General features: G+C 46.8%; 1 protein-coding gene across 1 annotated transcript in view; it reads right to left on the minus strand.

The window, feature by feature from the left end:
• The window catches only part of LOC119386534 (POU domain, class 6, transcription factor 2), a 115661-nt gene that overhangs the window by 70152 nt on the left and 21505 nt on the right, over positions 1 to 24004 (minus strand). Inside the window, exons 4-6 of the mRNA XM_037653802.2 lie at positions 13415 to 13540; positions 11438 to 11546; positions 4927 to 5205 (exon numbers count right to left, since the gene is read on the minus strand). Coding sequence (XP_037509730.1) covers positions 4927 to 5205; positions 11438 to 11546; positions 13415 to 13540 — 514 coding nt within the window. The remainder of the gene's footprint in view (positions 1 to 4926; positions 5206 to 11437; positions 11547 to 13414; positions 13541 to 24004) is intronic.

Here is a 24004-nt window from a genome sequence, read left to right on the forward strand (position 1 = left end):
TGATTTAAGGGGGGATGAGAGTAAGTTTTTTATTTATTATCCTATCTTACAGAAAATTGGCATGCATGTACATCATTGAATGGAGGTTTCAAATCAACAGTAGTGTCATGCGAATGTAACTTTCTAGGCTCAAAGTGACTGGAAATTAGTGTTGAATAATTTTGAAGTGAATTCGAACGGTAGCAGGACTTGAATAGTAGCAGCATGCAAATTATATGTGGAAAAATACTTCAAGTTTAAATATTTCTCATACTTAGGCAATACAAGAGGCTAATAAAAAAAAAAGACTCAAGTGCAGTAGTGTGCCGTCGCGATGGTACGGATTTCCCCTGACAAGGTGGTTTCACGGCAGAGCAGTCTCGTGGTGCCATGAAACCATCTTTAGGCAGGTTGCACAAGGTAGAATGTGTCTTCTTGTTCTTTGTACTTTCAAATTTTAAATTAACGTCAAAGCGAATTCGACAACTGTAATATATGTTCGATTATTCGCACAGAACTATCCAAAGAGCAACTGCTAAAAACTGGCTCAACAAAATTCAAAGACATTTAAGGACCTACAAAAATTTAAGGGTTTTCAAGGCCTTGAAAATGCTATTTGAAAATTCCAGGTTTTCAAGGGTTTCAAGGATCGCTACAAAGCCTGAGAAGGTGCCTGACGAATCATTCGGCTTTGGGGCGTGGAGAGGGACGGTTCAAGAAAACACCCATGAGAACTACGCTAGCAGAAACTATCAGTGAGGCGCCACTGCGTGAGTGGAGCGCATCCCAGCAAAAACAAAAACTTTTGAACCAGCCACACCATGGTAACGCCAAGTTCTTTTTAGATGCGAAGTATCTCTTGCTCGGGGGTATGTCACGTGGCGTGGTAATCCGCACGCGGCGTAGTAGTCCGCGCTCACACTACGCATGCGCGACTCCTGCTTCCCTCTCTGCAACAGCTGCGCGTTACTCTCTCAACTTCTCTACCAGCACCTGCTTGTGCTTCTCCTGCGTTCTCGCTTCTGCTCTCACGGCGCAAATGCTACCCTCCTCTCCTCCAAGTGCTAGAGCGCTGTGCGCATTCAGTCCAGCGCTTGCCTCGGTTGGCTGCTCTGAAATGCGGGCTCGACATGCCGAAATTCTCTCCTGCGCAGCACTGCGATGAGGGCCAGCGAATGCGCGTCCCCTCCCCCTCTCTCTCCTCTCCTACGCTGCCCCCCTCTCGCGCGCCTGTCGACCGCGTTCCTTGCACACCCTGTGAGAATTAACGGCCAGGCTAGAGGGAAGACACGACGAGCGTAGTGTTCCTCTTCGCGTTCCACGACGTGAGGTCGGTAGCATGCCTAGCGAACGCCAGCGGAACGCAATCGTGCAAGTGCTCCGGCTTCGCATAGCCTCATGGTCCCCTTTAGTGGGAGCTGGTGTAATTTTTTTCCATGAATCAAAGAGAAACGCACAAGCAGCGTTTTATTACGTCTTGTAATGCACTGAATGTTACTTTTTATTGTAGGTAGTTTGAGCACTAGTGATTAATTGTAATCGGCACTCTGGACGTCATCAGGCTCATTCCAAAGTGCACAACTGGTGGAGCATATCGTGTCCTACATTTACCTTAATTTCTCGATTAGTAGAACGCTGCTGTTGATAATATTGACGTTTTAGACATTCTCAAGCACTGACCTTTCACTCAGACATAAATTGTTATTTGCCTTTAGTGTCCCTTTAAGTGAGATTCGCGGCAGATACCGAATGTACTTACAAGAGCCTGGGCGCACACCAAAATGCCTGATAAGTGTACTAGGAGGCATTCAAGCTATTTCGGACGTGGCTGCGGTGATTTGACCACTTGAGTGGAATAAAAAGGAATGAATTAGTTTTTTTGGACTGCCTGATTTTTCGGACGATTTTTCGGTCCCTAGGCAGTCCGAAAAATTGAATGTTGACTGTAGAAAGAGAATGCGCAATCGTCAATTAGTATAATGCTACAATCTTCCAGCAGACAGTGAGCATTGTATGCCCGCAATACAAGATGCTCCATGTCGATGTGGGCTGGGCGAACCAGCATTTACCTCAAGGTTTCTTTTCTCCAGCACCCTTGTAGCATGGTGGGTTGAAAACCTAGCAATTGGTGGCCTGTCAATGTGTGACGTCGTGTGCCTGTGTAAGGCAACCAGCAAGTGAAGTGAATTGATTGTATTGGGCTCTCAGCATCTGATGAAAGCTAGGATCCATGCACAAGCGTCCACTACATCACGACAGAAGACTCCTGTCCTAGTTAATGCTTACCAGTGATCATTGATGGAGAGTTTTGGATTGTCCACAAGCTTTTACTGCGACAGCAATTATATGGACACTCGAGGCGCATTTTTGTCGTCGTGTTTCGTAAAAAGTCCAAATTGATAACATCGCCCCACGCCTCATGTTCTGTGAGTGAGTGAAGGCATGCAAAGGCTGCCAACGAGCACGGCTCAAGCAGAAATGAAACGTGCTGGCCGGCTTTGTTGGGCGAAGGAGCATGAAGGAGTGCCAATGGGGCCAGTGCTGCATTGCTCAGGCAGGAACAGTGAACTGATCAAACAGGTGTGGTCGCACACACTGACTCCTCCGCAACAAACAGGTTTCTTGGCACAAATGCGTCACATATGCTTCCCACTATGACTGGAATAGTGCCGCCATCTAGAAGCGGTGCAGTGATTGCTTCGTTAGACAAACTAGACACTCGAACGAGAAGCACAATGCCTTCGTGCATTCAAGGTGAATACTATGAACTGCTGTTTTCACATTTGTGAATGTGAGTGCATTGCAACATACTGGACTGCAAAAAACAAAACCATGGAGTCTGACCAAAATGCTTGGCAGAGATGTGACACTGGGTATCAACATGGGTGCATCCCCATCAAAGGCTGTCATTTCAGCCTAACAGCATTACAGACTGTGCAAATTGTATTTCTGAATGCTTAACAACTGCTACTCGCTACCTATCGCCAAGCGCTGTTCTCTTCTGAGACTGTTGCACATTACCTTAGTTTTCTGCATACTAATTTTCAGACCTACCGTTCTGCTTTCCATGTTCAATTGAGTAATCATGAGTTGCAATTCGTTCTCCGAGTTACTCATCAATTCAATGTCACCAGCAAACCACAGGTTACTAAGGTACTCTCCATTAACTCGTATCCCTGACTCTTCCCAATCCATGGCCCTGAAAAACTCCTGTAAGCACGCGGTGAATAGCATTGGGGAGATCGTGTCTCCCTGCCTTACACCCTTCTTTATTGGAATGTTGTCGCTTTCTTTATGGAGGACTATGGTGGCTGTGGAGCCATTGTAGATTTCTTCCAGTATGTTTATATATGGTTCGTTGACGCCCTGATTTCGTAGTGCCTGCATTACTGGTGATGTCTCTAACGAATTAAATGCCTTCTCGTAACCTGTGAAGGCTATATATAGGGGTTGGTTATATCCCGCCCATTTCTCTATCACCTGATTGATAGTGTGAACGTGGTCTATTGTCGTGTAGCCTGTATGAAATCCTGCCTGGTCCTTTGGTTGATTGAATTCTGATGTTGTCTTAATTCTATTAGATACTATCTTTGTAAACAGCTTGTAGACAATGGACAGTAAGCTCATGGCCTGCAATTTTTCAAGCCCTTGACGTCCCCTTTCTTATGGATTGAAATGACATTAGCATTCTTCCAAGATTCCAGTACCGTCACCATTGAGACATCTAGTATACAGGGTGGCCAGTTTTTCTAGCACAATCTGTCCACCGTCTTTTAACAGATCTGACATTACCTGAACCTCACCAGCGGCTTTGCGTCTTTGCATTCCCTCTAAGGCTTTCTTTACTTCCCATGCCGTTACTGGTGAAATGTCCACTTCCTCTGGCCTACTACTACTACTTACGTTATCGTCCTGGTTGTCCCGGCTACTGTACAGATCTCCGTAAAACTCCTCAGCTACTTCAACTATCCTATCCATACTGTTTGTGACTTTGCCTTCCTAGCCCTTAGTGCATACATCTGGCTTTTGCCTGTGCCCAGTTTTCTGGGCAGAGGCAAAAGCTTACCGGTACTCACCTATGGAGCAGAAACCTGGAGGCTTACAAAGAGGGCTCAACTTAAACTGAGGACGACGCAACAAACAATGGAAAGGAAAATGATAGGTGTAACCTTAAGGGACAAGAAGAGAGCAGAGGGGGTCAGGGAACGAACGGGTGTAAAGGACATCTTATTTTAAATCAAAAAGAAGAAATGGACATGGCAGGACATGTAGCGTGTAGGCAAGATAACCGCTGGTCATTAATAGTAACTGATCGGATTCCAAGAGAAGGCAAACGCATGAGGGGTAGACACAAAGTTAGGTGGGCAGGTGAGATTAAGAAATTTGCGGGTGGCAGCAGCAAGCACAGGACTGGGTTGACTGGCGGAACATGGTAGAGGCCTTTGCCCTGCAGTGGGCACAGTCAGGCTGATGATGACGATGAACTACTACTATGGAGGAAAGTTTTGTGTAATGAATGATTCCTATATAGGCCCATCATCTTTTTTAGCTCTCCTTTCAGTTCAAAGTTTTTGTCTCCTGGCATTTAGGTTTCCTGCTTGAAACACATGCAAGAGTAGATGACATGAGCTCTCCATTGCTGGCACCAACTGATGGTGTTGATAGCATTCGGGCACAAAATGGAACTGCTCACTCTCCTTTGCTTTCAAGATGCTGCTGCATCGGATGTTTTGTGCATATTGCAAGACACAAAGCTTTCTTTCAAACTTATAGCAGGGCACCTACAAGGACAAACAGATTAACTCGTATGTTTTTCATTCATGGGACTGCACTTTTGAAAGGCACATTTATTGGCAAACATGCACGCAGACAGTTCTGGGCACACTCATCACAGAAATTGAGGGTGCATGTAATTTGACCATGCAGACATAACTATGGCCCACACACCGTGCCCGTTGTGCGGTTGCTGCTGCTGCTGCTGTGGTGGCGCCACCTGCTGGAAGTGGTGTGGCATTGTGAGAGTGGCCTGCTGCTTGGAGGCTGCTGCTGCATTGCTGCTGGCCGAAGCCAAAGCTGCAGCCAGGGAGAGCTGCTGCGAAAGGGCAGGCAGATTGGCCAAGGTTGTGGTGAGCACTGTGCCATTGGCTGCCACCACCTGCACCACCTGCTGGCTTCCACCTGCACCCAGAGGTAGAAGCTGGCCCAACAGGTGGCCTGTGGAGAGGGCTGCAAAGGAAGGATGAATAAACGTTTGAAGTTAGGGTGCACATGGCTGGCTGCTCATGTATCTTTTGTGAGGGAGGGCATATATGCAAACCCATGCAGCACAGGAATAATGAATAAGTCAAGCAGCTAAAACAAGAAACAGAGCCCTGTTCCTTCTTCGGCTGGCTTGGCTGATTTACCATGATAGTGTTTTATGCTGGGGCCCACCATGAATTGAAGCAAGTAATTTTCGTGACAGATGTGATGTCAAAAAAGGGCACATGGGTAGTTCAGAAAAAATTCAAGAAAAAAAGAAAGCTTTACTGAGAAACCCATCCCAGAAATCAAACCTGGGCATCCTGGAAGGCAGTCAAGTATTCTACTCGAGAGCCATATCGCTGCCTGAAACTGCTTCAAAAAAAATAAATAAATAAAACCAACAGAGGCATTATGTCGGACGAGGAGTTAAGGGGAGATGCGATGCAAAGACACTTTTTTTTACATATTTACCGTAGAGCAATGAAACTTGGGCTATTCGTAGAAATTTTTACGCTAATTTCAAATATATAATTAGTTTTCTTGCACGATGCATACTTTTTGTTCTGCACCATGACAAAAGTGTAAAACATAGGCCTTGTAGCCCCCCTTTTTCGATCCTTCAACTTCTATACATTTTGACAATTGATGGCTTATATTGTTCCATTTGAACTGTAGAGTGCCGAAAACTACCCAGAAAGTGCATACAAAATATTTACTAGACGTGAAAAATTCAAACATGGGAAGTCCATCATTTTCAGATCCCAGTAAATGTTTACTTGCAAATTCAAATCGCAAATGCTATATGTAGTATTTGATTGTTGGGATACTCAATGTGGAGACCTGCACAGTGCCACAGGGCAGTGCACCGTGGACATGCTCATGCTCAAGGTCACCTAGGAAGTGTTTCACTTTGTTTTTGGTGCAAAAGAATCGCCGATGCAGATGGGCCTCTCTGGCTGAGGTAGCGGCCTTTAACACACGGTGCACGGTCCGTTGACGACCAGATTGACTTTACAATAACATACATGTTGGAAACTTGGGATAGTCCTTCCATAGTCTAAAGAAAAACTGGAAAGCGAAATTTTCTATGCACTCAGATTGCAGCAAAATGCAAGTTCGTCATCAAACTGAGAATCTCATTGGTATGTAGTATAATTGAATGTCAGTAATCATTAGCTTATGAAAAGAAACAAAAAAAGCACACAATTATGTGCAACAGGAATTCTATAGATAAAAAATATTTTTTAGACCTTCATATAATAGAACTAAGCTGCATTAAGTGCTGGTATACAAATTTGGTGCTTTCTTTAATAAGGATAGACCATGTCACATATCTTGATCTTTATTTAATGATGGGAGACATCTAAGCTTATGCAACACCATGTTGTCTTGTCCCAAATCTGTAAGCATTAAGTTTTATAGAAATATTTTTAATATTCAATTCGAAATTTACAATTCTATACTCGCACACTCCCACTTTTAGAACGCAGCTCTTAGGCGCCCGTTCCTGCATTGAGCGGCGTTGCCGCCGTCGTCGTAACCGAGAGAGCGAATGAGGACGAAAGAGAGCGAATGCGGAGAGCAGCTAACCACTGTGTTAGCGTCTGCAATGCCTCGTGCCTGCTCATGCTTCTTGTGACAGCACAGCACATGCCTCTCACGCATGGCCACGAGAAAGTGGGTCGGCCTGCGAAGCTTGGGAGAGGAAGACAACGTGCGTTGGTCGAAGGAACCCTTTGTGTGTGAAGTGCTCGAGCAGACTTGAATATAGCAGGTACAAGTTTGGCCATAATAAACAAGCTTTAGAGCGCAGCTCTTAGTGAGAATTAGTTCATGCATTGAGCGGCGTCGGCGGTGTCGTAACCAGTAGAGTGAGCGAGGATGAAAGGGAGCAAACGCGGAGGATGAAAGACAGCGATAGCGAGGAGGTGGGAACGACTGTGGCAAGATGACAGGTTCCGCGGCAGCCACCCGCAGCGCCACAGTAGTGTGCGCCGCTGTGCAGTCGCCATTGACGTCATCACTAAGGCTTGCGGCGAGGGCATCCACTGATACCATATATGGAAATAAAGTGCTGCATGACTTTCTGCGGCGGCTGTTCTGGAACGCGCCCACGTGCTGCCTTCTGCGGTCTCCCGGTTATGAGGCATTTGCACCTCAACTCATCGCAAAATCAACATACCTAAACAGCTGTGCTCAGAATTCGCATTAGACAGTATCGTAATCGTCTGTGAATTTTTACTCATGCTTCACATTAAAACTAATGTAGCAATTCGTTTTGTTCTGCTTTTTAGCAACACGGATCACAACTTTCATCTGTCGGTACTTGAAAAAACTGAGAGCAATGGCAACTCCATCAAGTTGTAGTGCCAGGCCGGTCCAAAAAACTCAGAAGCCAAGTGTGTTGTGCGCACGAAATTTTAGTGTTGCACACAACACAGAACATCTGCTGTCAAAATGCACAAAGCTGCAAAAATGCATCTAAAATGTGTTGAGCAGGACCATGACGCTCATGGGGAAGCTGGTGAGGCCGAAAACAGTCCAAGGAACTCTTGAATTCTTCTGAGGAGGCCACAGCATCCCCAGAAAAAAGCAGCTGAGCTGCTTCATGAGGCACAATTATTACTCTTCAATGAATGGAGGCCGACTTAAGCAACCAGATGTTGGGGCAAAGGAGAACCTTAGGCAAATGGGTGTGGATGCCACAGGAGCCATGTGCATCAGTCCATTGCATGAAATTAGGCCTAGAGCTGTGACTCAGGGCAATCAGTGCTGGACGTGTGTGACCGCGGGGCTCGAGGCTTCAAAGAATCACAACAAACACGAGGTGCAGACAAAAAAACAGGAGGCGTAACTAGGCATTTCCCGCATCCGCACTGAATGCCGCCACTAAGCATTTTGAGTGTCGATTCCTTATGCCCTGTGGGCCTGACAACTGTGCCAACTGTAAAAGACGTGTTTTTACGATGTTCATGACAAGTGTGTCATGCTGTTGTAATCTGATTATATACAGCTAAGCTCGCTCACGACTGCCTAGCTAATATATAGTTTTATTCTAAATGATTGCTGATCTGAGAACAAAGAACGCATGCGAGCGCCTCACAAGGTGCAAGGAGAAGATGACGCGCACCCGAGGCGAGCGTCAGATCCATGGCAAAGTGCGTCAGAGCAACATGATGAATGCAGCCAATTGAAGGCCGCAGAGCCACCTTCAAACATTTGCTTTTTGTGCACTTGTTTATGCGAGGATGAGCTAAAGGGGGAGATTTGCAGACGGAGAAATTTGATTTTGATGAGCTCAAGATGGCGGCGCCCTATGCTGTCGTCACAGAGCTATCACAGCTTGAAAAACTTGGTTTTTTCCATGATTCCCACAACATCTTTTGCAATCCTGGCTGATATAAAACATTTTTTTTCAGCACAATGTTTCAGAGATGATAGTTTGGAATCAGAGAACGAGTTACGAAACCTGAAAATGAGATTTCCAGAAAATATTTTTTATTACATTTTTCCCGATGCAAAAAGCTGCCTCCCCCCTTAAAGGGGCACTAAAGTGAAACAATGAATCAGTTTAGATTGATAAATTTTACTCAGAAAGCTCTAATGTCGTTAATTTCACCATCATAACTTTAATAACACAGGAGAAAATTAAGGTCAAAGTCAGATTTTTTAATTTCGCACCAAAATCATTACGTGTGACGTCATAGATTTCGAAGTGCATTTTTTAAATTTTGGCAACAGTTGCCCAACGAAATTTCCTGAAACTTGGTACATGATGTCTTTGGCCCCTCAAAGGACAATGTAGTTCCTTTTACCAATTAGGAATGACGTAGATCCTAGTAGACGCCAACAAAATTTATGACGTCCTGACGATTGGGGTGGGAACTTCAAGGTGACGTCGCCACCTGCATTTTCTTTTTACGCGTTTTCTCGCTTACCAAGTGTGCTTGCGGTAAGCATGGTGATTTTGATATTGCGAATGAGTAATTTACTAATACGAAAAAAATTGGTTTTATCTTTAGTGTCCCTTTAAAGGGGCACTGACACAAAAATTTTGGCTTCGCGTTTTTTTTGCTGCATCGCAATGTGCTGCTGGGGGCCTGTTAGTCATAACACGGCACATCGTTTGCTGCGACGTGCAATAGATAATTAATTACAGGCTCCTCATTATCGACCGGTGTCGGTTTCGGTTTCAAAAACGACAAGCGACTATCACCACCTAGCGGGTGCAGCGCTCGATCATGTCAGCACACAGAACTGTGCTGCACTTCCGCGCGGTTCGCGAGCAGCCACTGAGAAGTAGGCTGCTTAAGCGAACGCATAAAAAAAAAAAAAAATGGCGGCTATGACGTCATCATAACTTGTTGCAGCATGGTCACGTGAGGGAAGTAGGGGGTCCCCAAGGGTCTTCTTTGTGGGTGTCAACAGAGCGAGGATGTCGATTGCTCATAAAAACTTCAAAATTTATTTAAAATACCTTCCAAGCTATATTCGCTGTTCTTATTTTGCAGATACACGCATTTCACAGGAATCAATCCCGCAAGCTATCTCGGGAGCGAAATTTTATTGCAACAGCAATTACATGGACACTCTCGGCTGATTTTTGCTGTCGCTGTCTGTCGACGCCGTCATGTCCCGGATATGTATATGTATGTATATATATAAAGAAGGCACAAAGAAAAAGAAAGCAGAAGAAAGAAAATTCTGAAGTACCCGACCGCAGATTCGAACCAGCAAACCCTCGTTCCCCAATGCGCTGCGTTAGACAACTCAGCCACACGCCCTGTATGTGCCGGCGAAATAACGGTGAGCTATTTTTATACACCATGTACCGCTGGTGGTAAGCAAATCTCCGAGGAGCGTGAGCGTGTTTTCTATCACGCAACGCTCCTCATTTTCTTTCAGTTTGAAAACTGGCCTTGAGTCGCGCACGAGAAAGTGGCCCTTTTCTGTACCCACTCGGGATGTGGAAGGAAAAAAAAAAAAAGAAAGAACACCGGGAACACCTTGCATCAGACGCCTACGTGCGGCTGGAGACCGCAGGGGGTAACTCCACATGCCACAGTTTAAAAGAAAAAGAAATATCTAAGAGCGTCTGATTCTCCATTGTCGACACTTGCAGACGCAGCGCTCCTAATTTTCTTTCATTTCGAATACTGCCCTTGAGATGCGCACGACAAAGTGGCCATTTTGTGTACCCACTCGGGATGTGGAAGGGGAAAAAAAAAGACAAAGAACACCGGGCACAACATGCATCAGACGCCCCCTGTGGTAGGAGACGCAGAGGGTCACTCCACGTGCCGCAGTTTAAAAGAAGAAGAAATATCTAAGAGCGTCTAAATTCTAAATTTCCCCACCTATATTAACCGCCGGTTTCATGGCCAATCCTCCGTAGTGGGTAAGATCCAAGAATTAAGGGTCAAGCAAGCAAGCAAGCAAGCAAGCAAGCAAGCAAGCAAGCAAGCAAGCAAGCAAGCGTCTGATTCTCCATTGTCGACACTTGCAGCGCGTTGCTCAAGCACATAGGCGTAACAACTGTGACAGTTGTTAGTTCACGCTTGCCCTGTGCATGCCTGTGCGTTCTTTAATGGCATCCTTTGCACTTCAGCGGCACGCTGCAAGTATCGAGCTGCTTCTGGTTCTTCGTGTGACATTTCGATTTCTTGCTATCGCATTCATTGCTTCGCCGTTGCTGCGAAACTGTGACTTTTTGTGTCAGCACCCCTTTAACACTTATTGCCACAGTGCGCTGGACCTGCATTTTTTTTTTGCTTTATGCATGACATAATGCCACCGTGAACAAGACTTTGCCGATACTGCATAATGTCTCAATGTTGCCAGATGTCCTGTTCAACGAAACCTTTTTTAAATGTTATTAAAATTAGTTTCTTTCCACACTGTTCTATTTTGTGTTCCTGTAGCACTTTCCGTGTAAAAAAGAATGTCTTGGCCAATATACTTCGCTGAAAAAGTCAAAATTATAATTAAATGAGTAAAATCCCAATTTCACTGACTCTGCTATATCGAGAACTTAATTATACTGAAGTTCGTCATGCCTTAGCTGCACATCATGTGAATAAATGTCTTGCAAGGCCCCTTTCTGCAGTCATAAAATTACCCCCTCTGTTACATACATTTGGTTATCCAAGTAAGATGGTAGCATTTTTCATGGCAGACTAAAGAGGAACACGTAGCAGACAAAACCTGTACTCACGACTTGGGTTGGGCAGCAAAACTTGTGTGCTCTGAGGCTGTGGGGCCAAAAATATCTGCTGGGCAGAGTTCACCTGAGCAGTGGCTCCAGCTGGGCCGTTGACCAGTTGCTGTGAAAGAGAAATGACACAGCTGAAAGGCACCAGTTGTCCCTTATGGTGCATTCAGACGACAGACCAAATCCGGATTTACGTGGATGCGGACGGCTAACCTGCGGATCATCCGCCAGCAGGCACATCCACATGACGGACTGTGTCCTAGCATTAGTGAGCCGGACTACTCTCGACCGCAGCCTCTGTGCTCACCGGCGCCTGCTGCCAGCAGACCGGCCTGAGAGTATTCAAAAACATGGAGGCCGACAGAACGAGCTTTGCCGAGCTTTGTCGAGTGGTGAGCATTGTTGAGGACTGTAATTTGTTCAGGTGAAAACAGTGTTGTTGGCGGAATGGCTGGACTGGATGGGAAGAAAAATCTGCTTTACAGAGAGCTGCTGAAGACTGACCTCGCTGCTGTCGGGCGTGGGCCCCGCATACGGAGGAAGGATACAGTGATGCGCCGATATCGGCAGTTTTTTTTTGTTTTGCGTATAACAGGTACTGACAGTGCACAATGCACTGCTGCACATTATGCCTCCTTCTCTTGGTTCGCATCTTAACCTTAAAATCGGTGTTGAAACATGAGCCGTGTTATGAGACAACCGCGTTCGGCGACAATGCCACTTTGTCGGCTGCAGAATCCCGTGTGTGCTATGACTAAAGCAACAACTTACCCGCTATTCTCCAACCTGACAATCAGCGTGCTGTAAAAGTGTAGATATCTCAAAGGTGATCGTCCTAGAATACGACCCCAGAAATAAACTGAACTAAGCACCAGCAGAGCTGAAATCAACTGCGAGGACAACCGTACGGCTCAGGCAGAAGAAAAGTGTACTGGTTGCCAGCCTGTTTGTCCGCTAAAGCTGTGGCGTTCCGCCGCCAGAATCCCGATGTGAAAAACAGGTTGGGCTCATCCGTCCGTGAGCCACGCAGACAAGGCGAATCGCTGATGTGAGGTCACGTGACGCGCCATCCGCCCCTTCACATCCAGATTTGGTCCGTCATATGAATGCACCATTAAAACATGGTCATCACCGTCCCGAAATCCTTCACCATTTGGACCCATGCAAGAGCTGTGTCTCCAACTTGGCAGCCCAAAATTTTGGGAAAAAATATTTCAATGAAGGAACAATCGTATTTGATGGCCCAATGAGGTGTGCAAGCACTGCTTATATTAGTCTGCCCCTACTACAAGCTGAGAGCTATGCTTCGATCTCCCATGCAGCGGTACCTGTGAAGACCCAGACATGCGCAAGTGTAAGCAGCACCAACAGCGAGAGTGAAGATGAATAGCTAAGCACATGGCCTGCAAAAATCAATGGAGTGCACTGTTACAAAAAGGATAACATTGGCTTTTAAAAGTGATGTCAGGCGGGCATGGACAACCAAGAGAGGATTTTATACTCGTATTCCAGGAAAAAGTCAGTCAAAAAAGTTCGGTCCCACCCAAGAGCGCACCTCGTAAAAATCGTGAAGCCATTACACGAGTCTATGTAATATGTTCCCTCTGGTAGAAAACCAATGATTACCCCCGTCTTGTGTGAGCCAACTCCTTCGTGAACCCTGTTACTGTTTTCTCAGCGGCTAATGTGTCACTTACAAATAACGATACCAACTCCTCAGTGAAGGAAGTCCAGACAGAAAAGGTGGTTGGGTGAGCCCTAGATTTGTAAAACAGCTAGCTTTTATTTTCTTATTCACAGCCAGTCTCCTTTTTCTTTCCTCCGAAGCTGGGCTAGCTGCTGCTCATTCAATGTGATGAACAGAGCAGATAGCAGCAGAAGACTTGTATGTCGTCCTGTTGTCAGTGCTGTTAACCCCTCTGAGGCAGTTCTCATCACTTCAGCTATAGGCAGCAGGAATTGACAATCAGTGCCACTCACTGTGTGGGTGCCACGTGACGCCACCATCACTCCAACAGGAGAGGCCTGGTGTCCCTGGACAAAACCCTGTGGCGGTGCTCCCAGAAACTGCTGACCAGGCAGCAGGGTGGCCAACTGCTGCTGTTGCTGCACAATAGATGTCGCCATCAATCAATCAATAGGTTTTATTAGCATTACCAAAAAGTGGTTGCACAATAACAGGCTCAGTGGTGGTCCAGCCAGTTTAAGGCTTGGAGCAATTTTTGGAGCAGGAAAGAAAGCTGTTTTAGAGCAGACTTAGAGCAGAAGGAAATGTGTATTGGCGCAGGCAAAATGGAATTTGGCATCACTTGGAGCAGTACGAAGTAACATTTTTGCACATATTCTCATTAGAGTGCAAACACATGAAATGCTGCTGTAATTTAAAGAAAGAGACAAGGCCAACAGTCAGACAGCAGCCAACAATCAGGCTCTTCACACGAAATATGTCATGTACTGGCTTCACGGCAATATACAAGATGTGTGTTGCGGTGAAGCTTTAGTAACAAGGAGAGCATGGCACGCATGGTTTCTGCGAGTGACAGGTTTCAAAACGCCACACTATGCAGAAAAATCAACCTAACCAGAAAACCAGCAAAGAACGTTTTATTTCCAATTGCTTGCGTGCACAGCACATTTTATTGTTGTTTAACTTACTATGACTGACATTCCATCGTACTCAATAATTATTAACAATTAGGTGCACAAATCATTGCAGAATGCACACTTCTAGCACGGAAGCAAGTGTAGGTGCTATCAATGAATGCCAATGATGCATCGCGACCCCACAGACACTGTTCGAACGCTTCACTGCATTGTGTTTGCTCTAGAGCTGTGAAGCATACGTGACATAGACCAAGATGATGATTCGATGCCAACCGGTGCATGTGGAGGGGGGAGTCACAAGGAGGAGAGAAGGAGGGGGTTGCGTCCCTCTTTATTTGTTTCTTTTTTTTCTTTTGCTATAGAACATTAGTGTAGTCATAACTAGAGACCGAATTTTAGACGACTGGCTATTTTGTTCCGTACACTCCTATTGCATCATTTTGATATATGAGCATGAATTAGAGGCTAAGGAGGGTTTTATAGTGTTTTTATAGTGCCTATATGCCTATAAGGGCCTATAAATGCCTATTTTAAAAAACTAGCACCTACATGAACACTATTTAACTCAAGTTTCGCTTCCCGGTGCACTTTGAGACTGTTACTCATGTTACCACGCAACGCTGACTGTGGAACATTATGGAGTTCAACCTAGTCCTCCAGTTCAGCGAACTACCGGAATCAACTGCTAGAAGCAGTGAAATGGGACGCACCAGCGAGCATACGGCACGGCGCTGACATGGCATGAGGGGTTGGCGAATGCAAGATTGCAGACAGCCATGAGGGGAGAGTGAAGAGCAAAAGAGGAAAGATGTGATGTGCACGCGGCTTTTGTTTAGTTTGTAATTAACTTTTTAACCCTTTCCCTACCAATGACGAGCTGGGCTCGTCCACACTGAAAGAAGCGTTTGCGGGCAGGGAAATTAAGCTATCCTGATTCATTTTGCTGAGGTGTCTTTGGCTTGAACAGATGGTGCAGTTAAAAAATTTAAAAAATGCGCACAAAGCATGCCTTTTCATAAAAAAAGGACTGGATTCTGGTAACCGGAATTAGAAAATGGTGTCCTCCTCTGGGCACCATTTCTCAGCAAAGTTCCTTTGCGAGAAAGAAGATCCTGCATCTACTTTTCTAATGGAAAAGGTGTTCTCTTGTATAGTGTGCGCAGCTCATCAATGTACCTCTTCAACAATGTCTCCCTGGGGGCAGCCATAATCCCCCTGGCACTGTTGTAAATACTTGTGACTCCTTCAAAATGCGCTGCCAACGCAACAATGTCACCCTCTGTACTACCGTGCAACAGGCCAGTAATGCCATAATGCATTACTGTAACACATTATGGCATGCAGTGTTGTCAAATGGCAAAGATTTCCTCTGGCTATACGCTCAAACACCTGCATCCCGTCGCTAGCATCGTCGTGTTGAATTGTGGCAGAGTCATTTGCTTTGTCACCTTTGGGATAATAGTGTCGTGCAATGGTTTTTGCAGAATGGGCACTGTCAACAAAATCCCCAACAAACCGCGTGGTTTGTTAAAATGTGTTCTCTCTTGCTGCTTTAACAAGCAGTGCTTTTTTTCTTTTTTTCGGCATTCATCTCGCATAGCTACTTGCAAACTCCATTCAACTCCTTTGTCTTCACATCAAGAGAGGTGCGCTCCGTATCAGACGATTTCTCTTTTGCCAAGAAAGTTACACGGGAGCTTTTCGTGCAGGGTTTTTGGCGATCTCCATTAGTGGCGGTATGGAGTACAGTGCAGTCCACTTATAACGATACCACATATAACGATATATCGGTTATAACGATGGGTCGAGTTATGTGTGTCATTTTATGCATTAAGTCTATGAGGAAAAAAACCATATATAACGATATGTTATTGGCCGCATATCGGATATAACGATCGAAATTTGCCGTCTGGCCGGCATTTTTTGTACATAATAATCGTTACATATGCGTTTCCAAGTTCCCCTGAAACGAACGATGTCGAGACGGGGCGAAACGTTCACCTACGCGAGTTCGTATCTGCCGCCATTTCCGCGCTGCGTGCGCCGCGCGCCCGCCCGCGGAGCCTACGCGCCGAGTGCCATCGCAAGCTTGCGCAGCGCACCACAAGATGGCGCTAGCCACTTCACGTTGTTAAAGTACATGTTGTGCCTCGCCGCTCGCGCGTGGCCCACAATCGCACCGAAAGGAGAGGAAGAAAAGGAAAAAAAAGGCGAAAAGCAAGTTGGCGCGCCGCTCCGGCGTCCCAAAGACGTCACCGACACTATCTTGAATAATTTGCTAGTTTAGCGGCCGCTTGAAAGGGGCGGTAACTGAAGGCGAAATTGGCGCTAGGGTCAAAGTTAAAGCAGCCAATGGCAGCCTGCCGGGCCCGCCTCCGTGCCGACAAAGCTGTGCGCCCCGCGCCGGCCGCGGAGGCCGCGCGCGCGTGCCGCAATGCTAGGTTTGAATTCCTCGAAAGTTCCGTTGTAGCATGAAGCGAGTGTTGAGCCCAGGCACCAGGCTGGCCGTGCAGGCACACTATGCTTGGCGGACAGCTGCAAGTCTCCCGTTGTGGTTGGCGGGTCATTGTTCGCTCTTGAGACTTATCGGAGTGGTCGTTATGTCAGCCGTGCTCCGCCGCCGCTGTACAGGAGCCCGTCCTAGTCGCCGGCCTTGACATGAAGTTTCGTGATGTTCCGTTACATGAACCGAGCTTTGGCCGGCGTGTGCAGTTTTTGTGGTGCTTGCGTGTTGTGCGCTCTTGCCGCCGCGGTGGTTAACGGCACGCACCATTCGTACATCATGCAATGGCACACGGATACTTCAAGACTCTTTAGAACATGTTGAGACTATTTAGGTGCGCCTAAAGCTTGACACTCTCATTGGAGCTTCAAATAAAACTTTGTTTTTGACATCCTGCTTTCTAGAACATCTATTCTTTAGTGCAAGTGGTAAATTCGGGATCGGAGCTACAGAGATACGTCCCGCGTTTTTTTTTTTTTTTTTGACGGCAGTCCAGATATAGCGATCACCGGTTATAACGATCATATTTTTCGTTTTTCTCGATATCGTTATAAGTGGACTGCACTGTACTATCGTTCCCAGTAAGCTTAGGAAGAAAACTCTAAAAACAAAATTGCTGAAATCATAACATTAGTAAATTTTATAAATAAGAAACGTTTCGCTGCACAATCTATTCATCAAGCGCATTTAACGAAAACGCTACGTGCATAAGTGCACCTATTCTCCACACCAAGCCTCGTGAAAAACTGTTGTGCTGCCATTTTAAACAAGTATCTCCATGTGCATCGATGTGTTCACCGTGTTTACGTCAGTGCATTTGTTCCACTGTTACTGCGGTGTTGTTTATTCTGCTTCGACATTATAAAAAGTCATAGCAGCGAGTGACGCGGGGGCTTTGTGGTCTCCGGATGTTGTGCCGGCAGCACATGCAAACTGTTGTGGAACCCATCCACAGCAAGGACTGCATGGTCTGAACGTGAAACCTGTGCTCATCCAATACTGGAGGGATTGAGGTGATAGCGCAATTTCAAAGAAACTGATGACAACTTGCAGTGTTTGACAGCCAGACCATGTCGTTCAGAAAACGTACACCAAAACAAACGTGCAGTGTTGTCAGCATCCATGTCGACATTGCTGCCAACATGCTTGCAGGTACACGTTTCTGTGATAAACACCGAAACAATTCTTTTTTGCGATTTGAATAAATTATAATCTTTATAATAACATGTACAATTTAGAATGCTTTCAGCATGATTATACGCGAAATCTTGTACACTGACGTTGGCACAGCGGCACCAAATGAGCTTCATATCTTCCATCAACGATTAACACTCCCACAAGAGCCACGTGTGCGCCATTATGTGAAAAGGCTCCGTAGCGAGGGGTGTGCCGTGTCCCATGAGATGATTCAAACCTGCGCGCGGGCCACAGCTAGGAAGCAGGGTGTTTCTGCCACTGAATTTAAGGCCAGCAGCAGTCGGACGACAAGGTTTATGCGCCGAAATGGGCTGTGCCTTAGGAGGCGTACTACGTTATGCCAGCGGCTGCCGGCCGACTGTGAACAAAAGGTGCAAGACTTTCACCATTTTGTGATACAGATCCGCCAGCAAAAGGCGTTCCTACTGTCTCAAATTGGGAACGTCGATCGAACCCCGCTGAACTTTGATATGCCCTGAAGCAGCACAGTGGAAGTGAAAGGTGCCAAAAGTGTTCACGTGAAGACAACCGGCGCCGAGAAGCAGCGGTGCACGGTTATGTTGGCGATTACAGCTGACGGCAGGAAGCTGCCTCCGTTCGTCGTCTTCAAGAGGAAGACGCTTCCCGCCGGCATCCACGTCCGTGCTCAGGAAAAGGGCTGGATGTCGGCGGAGCTGATGTTAGACTGGCTGAAGTCAGTTTGGGGACGACGACCGGGTGCTCTTCTTCTGCCGTCACTGCTCGTTGTCGACAGTTTCCGCGGCCATCTTGAGGAGGATGTCCGGCGCCGCATGAAGGAAATGCACACAGACATCGCGGTGATCCCCGGTGGCCTGACCTCCGTGCTGCAGCCCCTTGAAGTTTCCATTAATAAGCCTTTTAAGGACAACGTGCGGCGGCTGTACAGGGAATGGATGGCCGACGGAAACCACGACCTGACTCCTGCTGGTAAAATAAGGAGGCTGTCCATCGAGGTGCTGTGCCGCTGGATTCTGGAGGTGTGGAGCCAGATTCCGAGCGATGTGATCGTCCGGAGCTTCAAGAAGACTGGGATCTCCAATAGCTTGGACGGTACAGAAGACGATGCGCTGTGGTCTGGAGATGACGAGGCGGCAGCAGCAAGCGACATAAGCGAGGAAGACACTGACGGCGATGGAAGCGAGTAGGAGCGCCGAAAAGTGGCCGGTTGATGTCATCAATAAAGCTTTTTTTTCGCATACGTTGCGTGCAAACGCTTACTATTTAAAGACTGAGGCATAGTTATCGAATTTCTGAACACCGTCATGCGAAATTTCAATTTTTATACCTACCGCAATTTTTTTTTCCGCATAATGAACCCTCCCCCCAAATTTGCATCAACATTTCTGAAAAAAAAAGTGGGTTCATTACGCGAGTATATACGGTATATACACCATGTACCACTGGTGGTGAGCAAGTCTCGGAAAAGCGTGAGCATGTTTTCGATCATGCAGTGCTCCTAATTTTCTTTCATTTCGAATACTGCCCCTGAGACACGCACGACAAAGTGGTCATTTTCTATACCCACTCGGGATGTGGAAGGAAAAAAAGAAAGACAAAGAACACCGGGCACAACATGCATCAGACGCCCCCTGTGGTAGGAGATGCAGAGGGTCACTCCACGTGCCGCAGTTTAAAAGAAGAATATCTAAGAGCGTCTAAATTCTAAATTTCCCCACCTATATTAACCGCCGGTTTCATGGCCAATCCCCCGTAGTGGGTAAGAGCCAAGAATTAAGGGTCAAGCAAGCAAGCGTCTGATTCTCCATTGTCGACACTTGCAGTGCGTTTTTCAAGCGCACAGGCGTAACAACTGTGACAGTTGTTAGTTCACGCTTGCCCTGTGCATGCCTGTTGTGCGTTCTTTTCGGGCGTCCTTCTTTGTGCTTCAGCGGCACTCTGCAAGTATCGAGCTGCTTCTGGTTCTTCGTGTGACATTTCGATTTCTTGCTATCGCATTCATTGCTTCGCCCTTGCGGCGAAACTGTGACCTTTTTTTTTATGAGCGATTTTGGGGGCTTGACCTACAATTAAGTTGGCTGACAACGGTGTAAATACAGCACATTTTTAAAATTGCCTTGTCTGAAAACATCGTGGACAGCTATGTGCTGTCTAGCTGTCTGTCTGTTCCTCTGTGCTTGTGCAGGCAAGTGCAGTTCTGATATAAAAAACTTCATTTTCGCAAAATGCTCGATGGTATAATGAAATATTTACTTTCTATACATTCATGTCCATAGAACACCATGTATTTTTAACTTCAATCCCAAGCATGTTTACCCACTATCTAAATATCAGCAAGTTTCACTGCTGCCACGAAGGAAGATCTAGGCAATAAATTAAAAGTACTGCTGGTGCCAGTGGTCAAGTTTTTGAGTTACACATGGCGTCAGTAGTTGGTGCACATGATGACACAATCAATGATGATAATTAAAATGGTATAACGACGATTGAAATCGAGCACATCTTCCCACTCTGGCTGCTCGTCGTCAAGTGACGTTTCCTGCCTACCGATCCAGGCACTCCTGGTGGTTCTCCCATTCGTCGGCGGGTTTTGCTAGACCCTCAGCTAACAATGGTCCTCTAGAATGCATTTTGGAGCAGCCACAGAAGCAGAGCAGCATAACTTAAGCAGTGGTTGGGGAACAAGAGATGGAATTAGTGTGTCAGGGATCTAGGGGTACGACTCGTTTATTTCTCACAAAAAAAAATCAACCGGAGTGTCTGTGTCACACTTGTCGGTCACCATTTGGAAGTCCACACTGGTGTCCAACGTTCGCTGACACCACCGCACTCACACAACCGTCCGTTGCCCTCACGCCATCTTGTTGAAGCTTGGGCTGATTGGTAAAACATTGTAGGGAACACAGAGCAAAAGAAGACAAGTACAAGGAAGGCGACGCTGTGTGTGCGTTGCCTTCCCTGTACCCGTCTTGCGCTGTGTTCCCTCCAATCCTGTTCTCCCCTCCCACCATACCTAGCCTCGACCCCCCAAGTCCATGCATCATTAACCTCGCCTCACAAGTGCTTCCCTCCTTGCCTTCAAAGCAGAGGAAAAGGCAAGCACGCATGCGAGTACCTTAACCCATCGTATCGCACACTCTGCTACAGGCATATTCCCACATTTTGCACAGTCCGTGCCATGCATCAGTACCACATTTGGTCTTGTTATGGCTGTGTCAAATGACAAGCATTAGTAGCCATAAAGGTGGTAGTAATAAAAACAACTAGCTTTAACTTATCTTGCAAGCAATTATGATAATTCGGGTAGGGACGTCACCGACAAGGCTAATATTTTGCAAGCAAACCATATTTGCGAGAGAAAAAAAAAGACAAGTTGCCGTTTGTTTTCAGATATGCAGTCAACATCCGATTTTTCGGACTCCCTAGGGATCGCGAAATCGTCCGAAAAAACGAGTTCATACTTTTTTAGTCTGCTCAAGCAGTCAAATCGCCTCAGCCACATCCGAAATAGTTTTAATGCCTCCCAGTACACTTATCAGGCAGTTTGGCGCACGCCCAGCTCTTGTGAATACATTCGGTGCCTGCCACGAACCCCGCTTAACTACGTGCCAACCGCCAATGGCAAATTTGCATCTCATGATGAGCACCGCCGATACCAGCAAAGCGGGAAAAAAATTACGGCTCTCTCATGATGCGTTTGGAAACGATGACGCGGAACAGAAAGGTTGTGGCGAAAATGCAGACAACTCGTCCGGCTTTCCCCGATGTGTGTGCTCACGTAAAGGTGCACTACTATACGAAAATCTCCGTCGACACGCAGCATTTGCTGCCGCGTGAAGGCGATTGTTTCTAGTTGTGTGCAGCATATCCTGAACTAAGCTGACTCAGTGATGCTACCGAGGACTTCTGATTTGGAGCAATTTTTGGAGCAGCAAAATTTCTGTTTTGGAGCACTTTGGAGCAGCAAAATTTTCATCTTGGAGCACTTTGGAGCAGATAATTTTGCATCTGGGAGCACTTTGGAGCAGCGAATTTTAGATCCTGGAGTGCAATACACAAGCATATTGCATTAACATTCAAGCACCTGAGTATTATTATGGGGCTCTTATGAAGGCTAGAAATATTTCGATTCATTGCAAATCTCATGGAAAAAATCATCCCAGGAGCATAGGCGTGCGCACAGGGGGGGGGGGGGGGCAAAATCTGCCCCGTACATTGACCCTTGCGATAGCAATTATATGGACACTCTCGGTGGATTTTTGCCGTCGCCGTAATTTTCCGTATAAAGTTTAAATTATTAACATCACCACGCGCATTCTAGCCGCGGGTAAAAGCTCGCGAGCGCTGGCGACGAACGCGGCTGAAGCGGAGATTAAACTAGCCGGCCGTCTGTCTCCGCCGCACGGACAGCGCATGAGATAACATCTTCCCGCGTGCACGCCTGCCGTCGATTGTGTTGTTTTCAGCATGTTACTTCGCGTTTAGAGAACTCAGAGCAAGAAAACGCTTCGGTTCCTGGAGGGACCATATTCCCTTAAACCAGCGTTTTGTTGAGTTACGCGAGATCGGATCCAAAAGAGTTAGCTGCTAGTCTTACTTCGTTTCACAAAGCAATTTTTTGGTATCGCATTCATTGCTTCGCTCTTAAGCGAAACTGAGTTTTTTTAAGCGTTAGCTATTGACCCCCGAAAGCGAGGGACGGACGTGTAACATGGCGTACCCGCTTCACTGCGGGCCGTCAGCGACGGGCCCGCTACTGACAGCTCTGCATTTGCCGCTGCTCCGACCAGGAGATATGATTTTACTAATGAGATGACATTTTAAAAAAAAGCAAGCCAAACATTCGAATTGGAACCCTAGCACGTGAGCTCGAAAGGGCAGGGCCTTTTAGGGGGCTATTTACCGCAGAGTGATTACAAACTCAGACGTGCTGGCGGAAGGAATTACGAAAAAGCTGTTCTGGATGAAGGTTCATGGATAAAGTATATGTGAGGAAAAGTGTCAACGCGTTTCCACCGCTCGCGTGCTCTTCCATAAACGCGAAGCAAGGAAAATTCGATATTGTCCCATATATCTACTGCGAGCGATCCCAGATTTCATTCCGCGATGTCCGGAAACAGAAGTGACAGACATTTTAGTGGCACTCATGTAGTTATTACTGAACATTGCTTTCCTTACGTGCCGTGCGACGCTTGAATCGAGCTATCAGCAGTGTTTCTGGAACAGACTACGTCCGCCGATGAATCGCCGTCGCACTTTCTCGCTACCGATAAGCCTAGACAACACGAGCCTCTGCGGAGAGCGCGTTTTGCTGTCGAGCCGACTTGCAGAACAGAAGCTACGTCGGCACCGTGCATGGCATCGTGGCTTACTCGGAACGCACGCGCGAGCGCTATTTATTCAGCTGAATAATTCTTGGTCCATGATTGCGACTTTATTGGCAGCCCCAAGATCGAGCTGCACATGTTCTAACGCGCCGGCGGTGCGATTGCCGGTGATAGACGCCCCCAATTATCCGAGACTTTGGCGCAGTTTGGCGCAAATTTCGTCGATATTATCAGGATGGCGCAGTAAATACAATTTGGCGCACTTTGGCGCAGTTGGCGCAGGAGTGGAATCACTGCTGACTTTGTCACTGCCAGGGCACTTGCTGTACCGTACGCACACTTTTGTCATGAAAGTGTTCCTGATGCCCATTTCGTTGCTGACCGCACCGGGTGTGGCGATGGCGAGCTGCTTTCGTTCGTGAAGGCAACGAGCCTGGGCTTAGTGGTCCCGCACAAACAGGCAGCACGAACGGCGGCGCGGTGCGTTTGGGTTGTCGCCTATTAAAAGCGTGCAGTATGCTTACAACTGCGCTTGGCTACATGCACCGAGCGGTTAGCTCAAGATGCTCATCATAAAGGGTTACCAGCGATGAAGTCGTTCTGGCGCATTTGCTGCCTGCCGCCCTCACGCCTCCGTGCATTTCTGGTGCTTGCCCGTAAAGACGACGGCGCACTGCACCGTGATAGTGGCCCCTTCGGATTTTCGGTCTCCTTCATCCCATAACATTTAAGCATTGCGGCAAAGCTGACTTTCGGGCACTGCTACGGCCGCAAACTGATCAACTCGCGAAAGCGCTGGTTCGAACCTACGAGATGATGGCCGCGGCAGAGGTGGGGGCTTTAATTAATGCCACTTCGCACCTGCAATTCGGGCAGAAAGACGCTCCAAAAATCAGATGCCGAAGAGGTTCAGCATCCGAAATTTCGGAAGTTCTCATACACAGATGTCTATGGAGCTCG

Source organism: Rhipicephalus sanguineus, chromosome 3, assembly GCF_013339695.2.
Source record: "Rhipicephalus sanguineus isolate Rsan-2018 chromosome 3, BIME_Rsan_1.4, whole genome shotgun sequence".
NCBI classification, from domain to species: domain Eukaryota; kingdom Metazoa; phylum Arthropoda; class Arachnida; order Ixodida; family Ixodidae; genus Rhipicephalus; species Rhipicephalus sanguineus.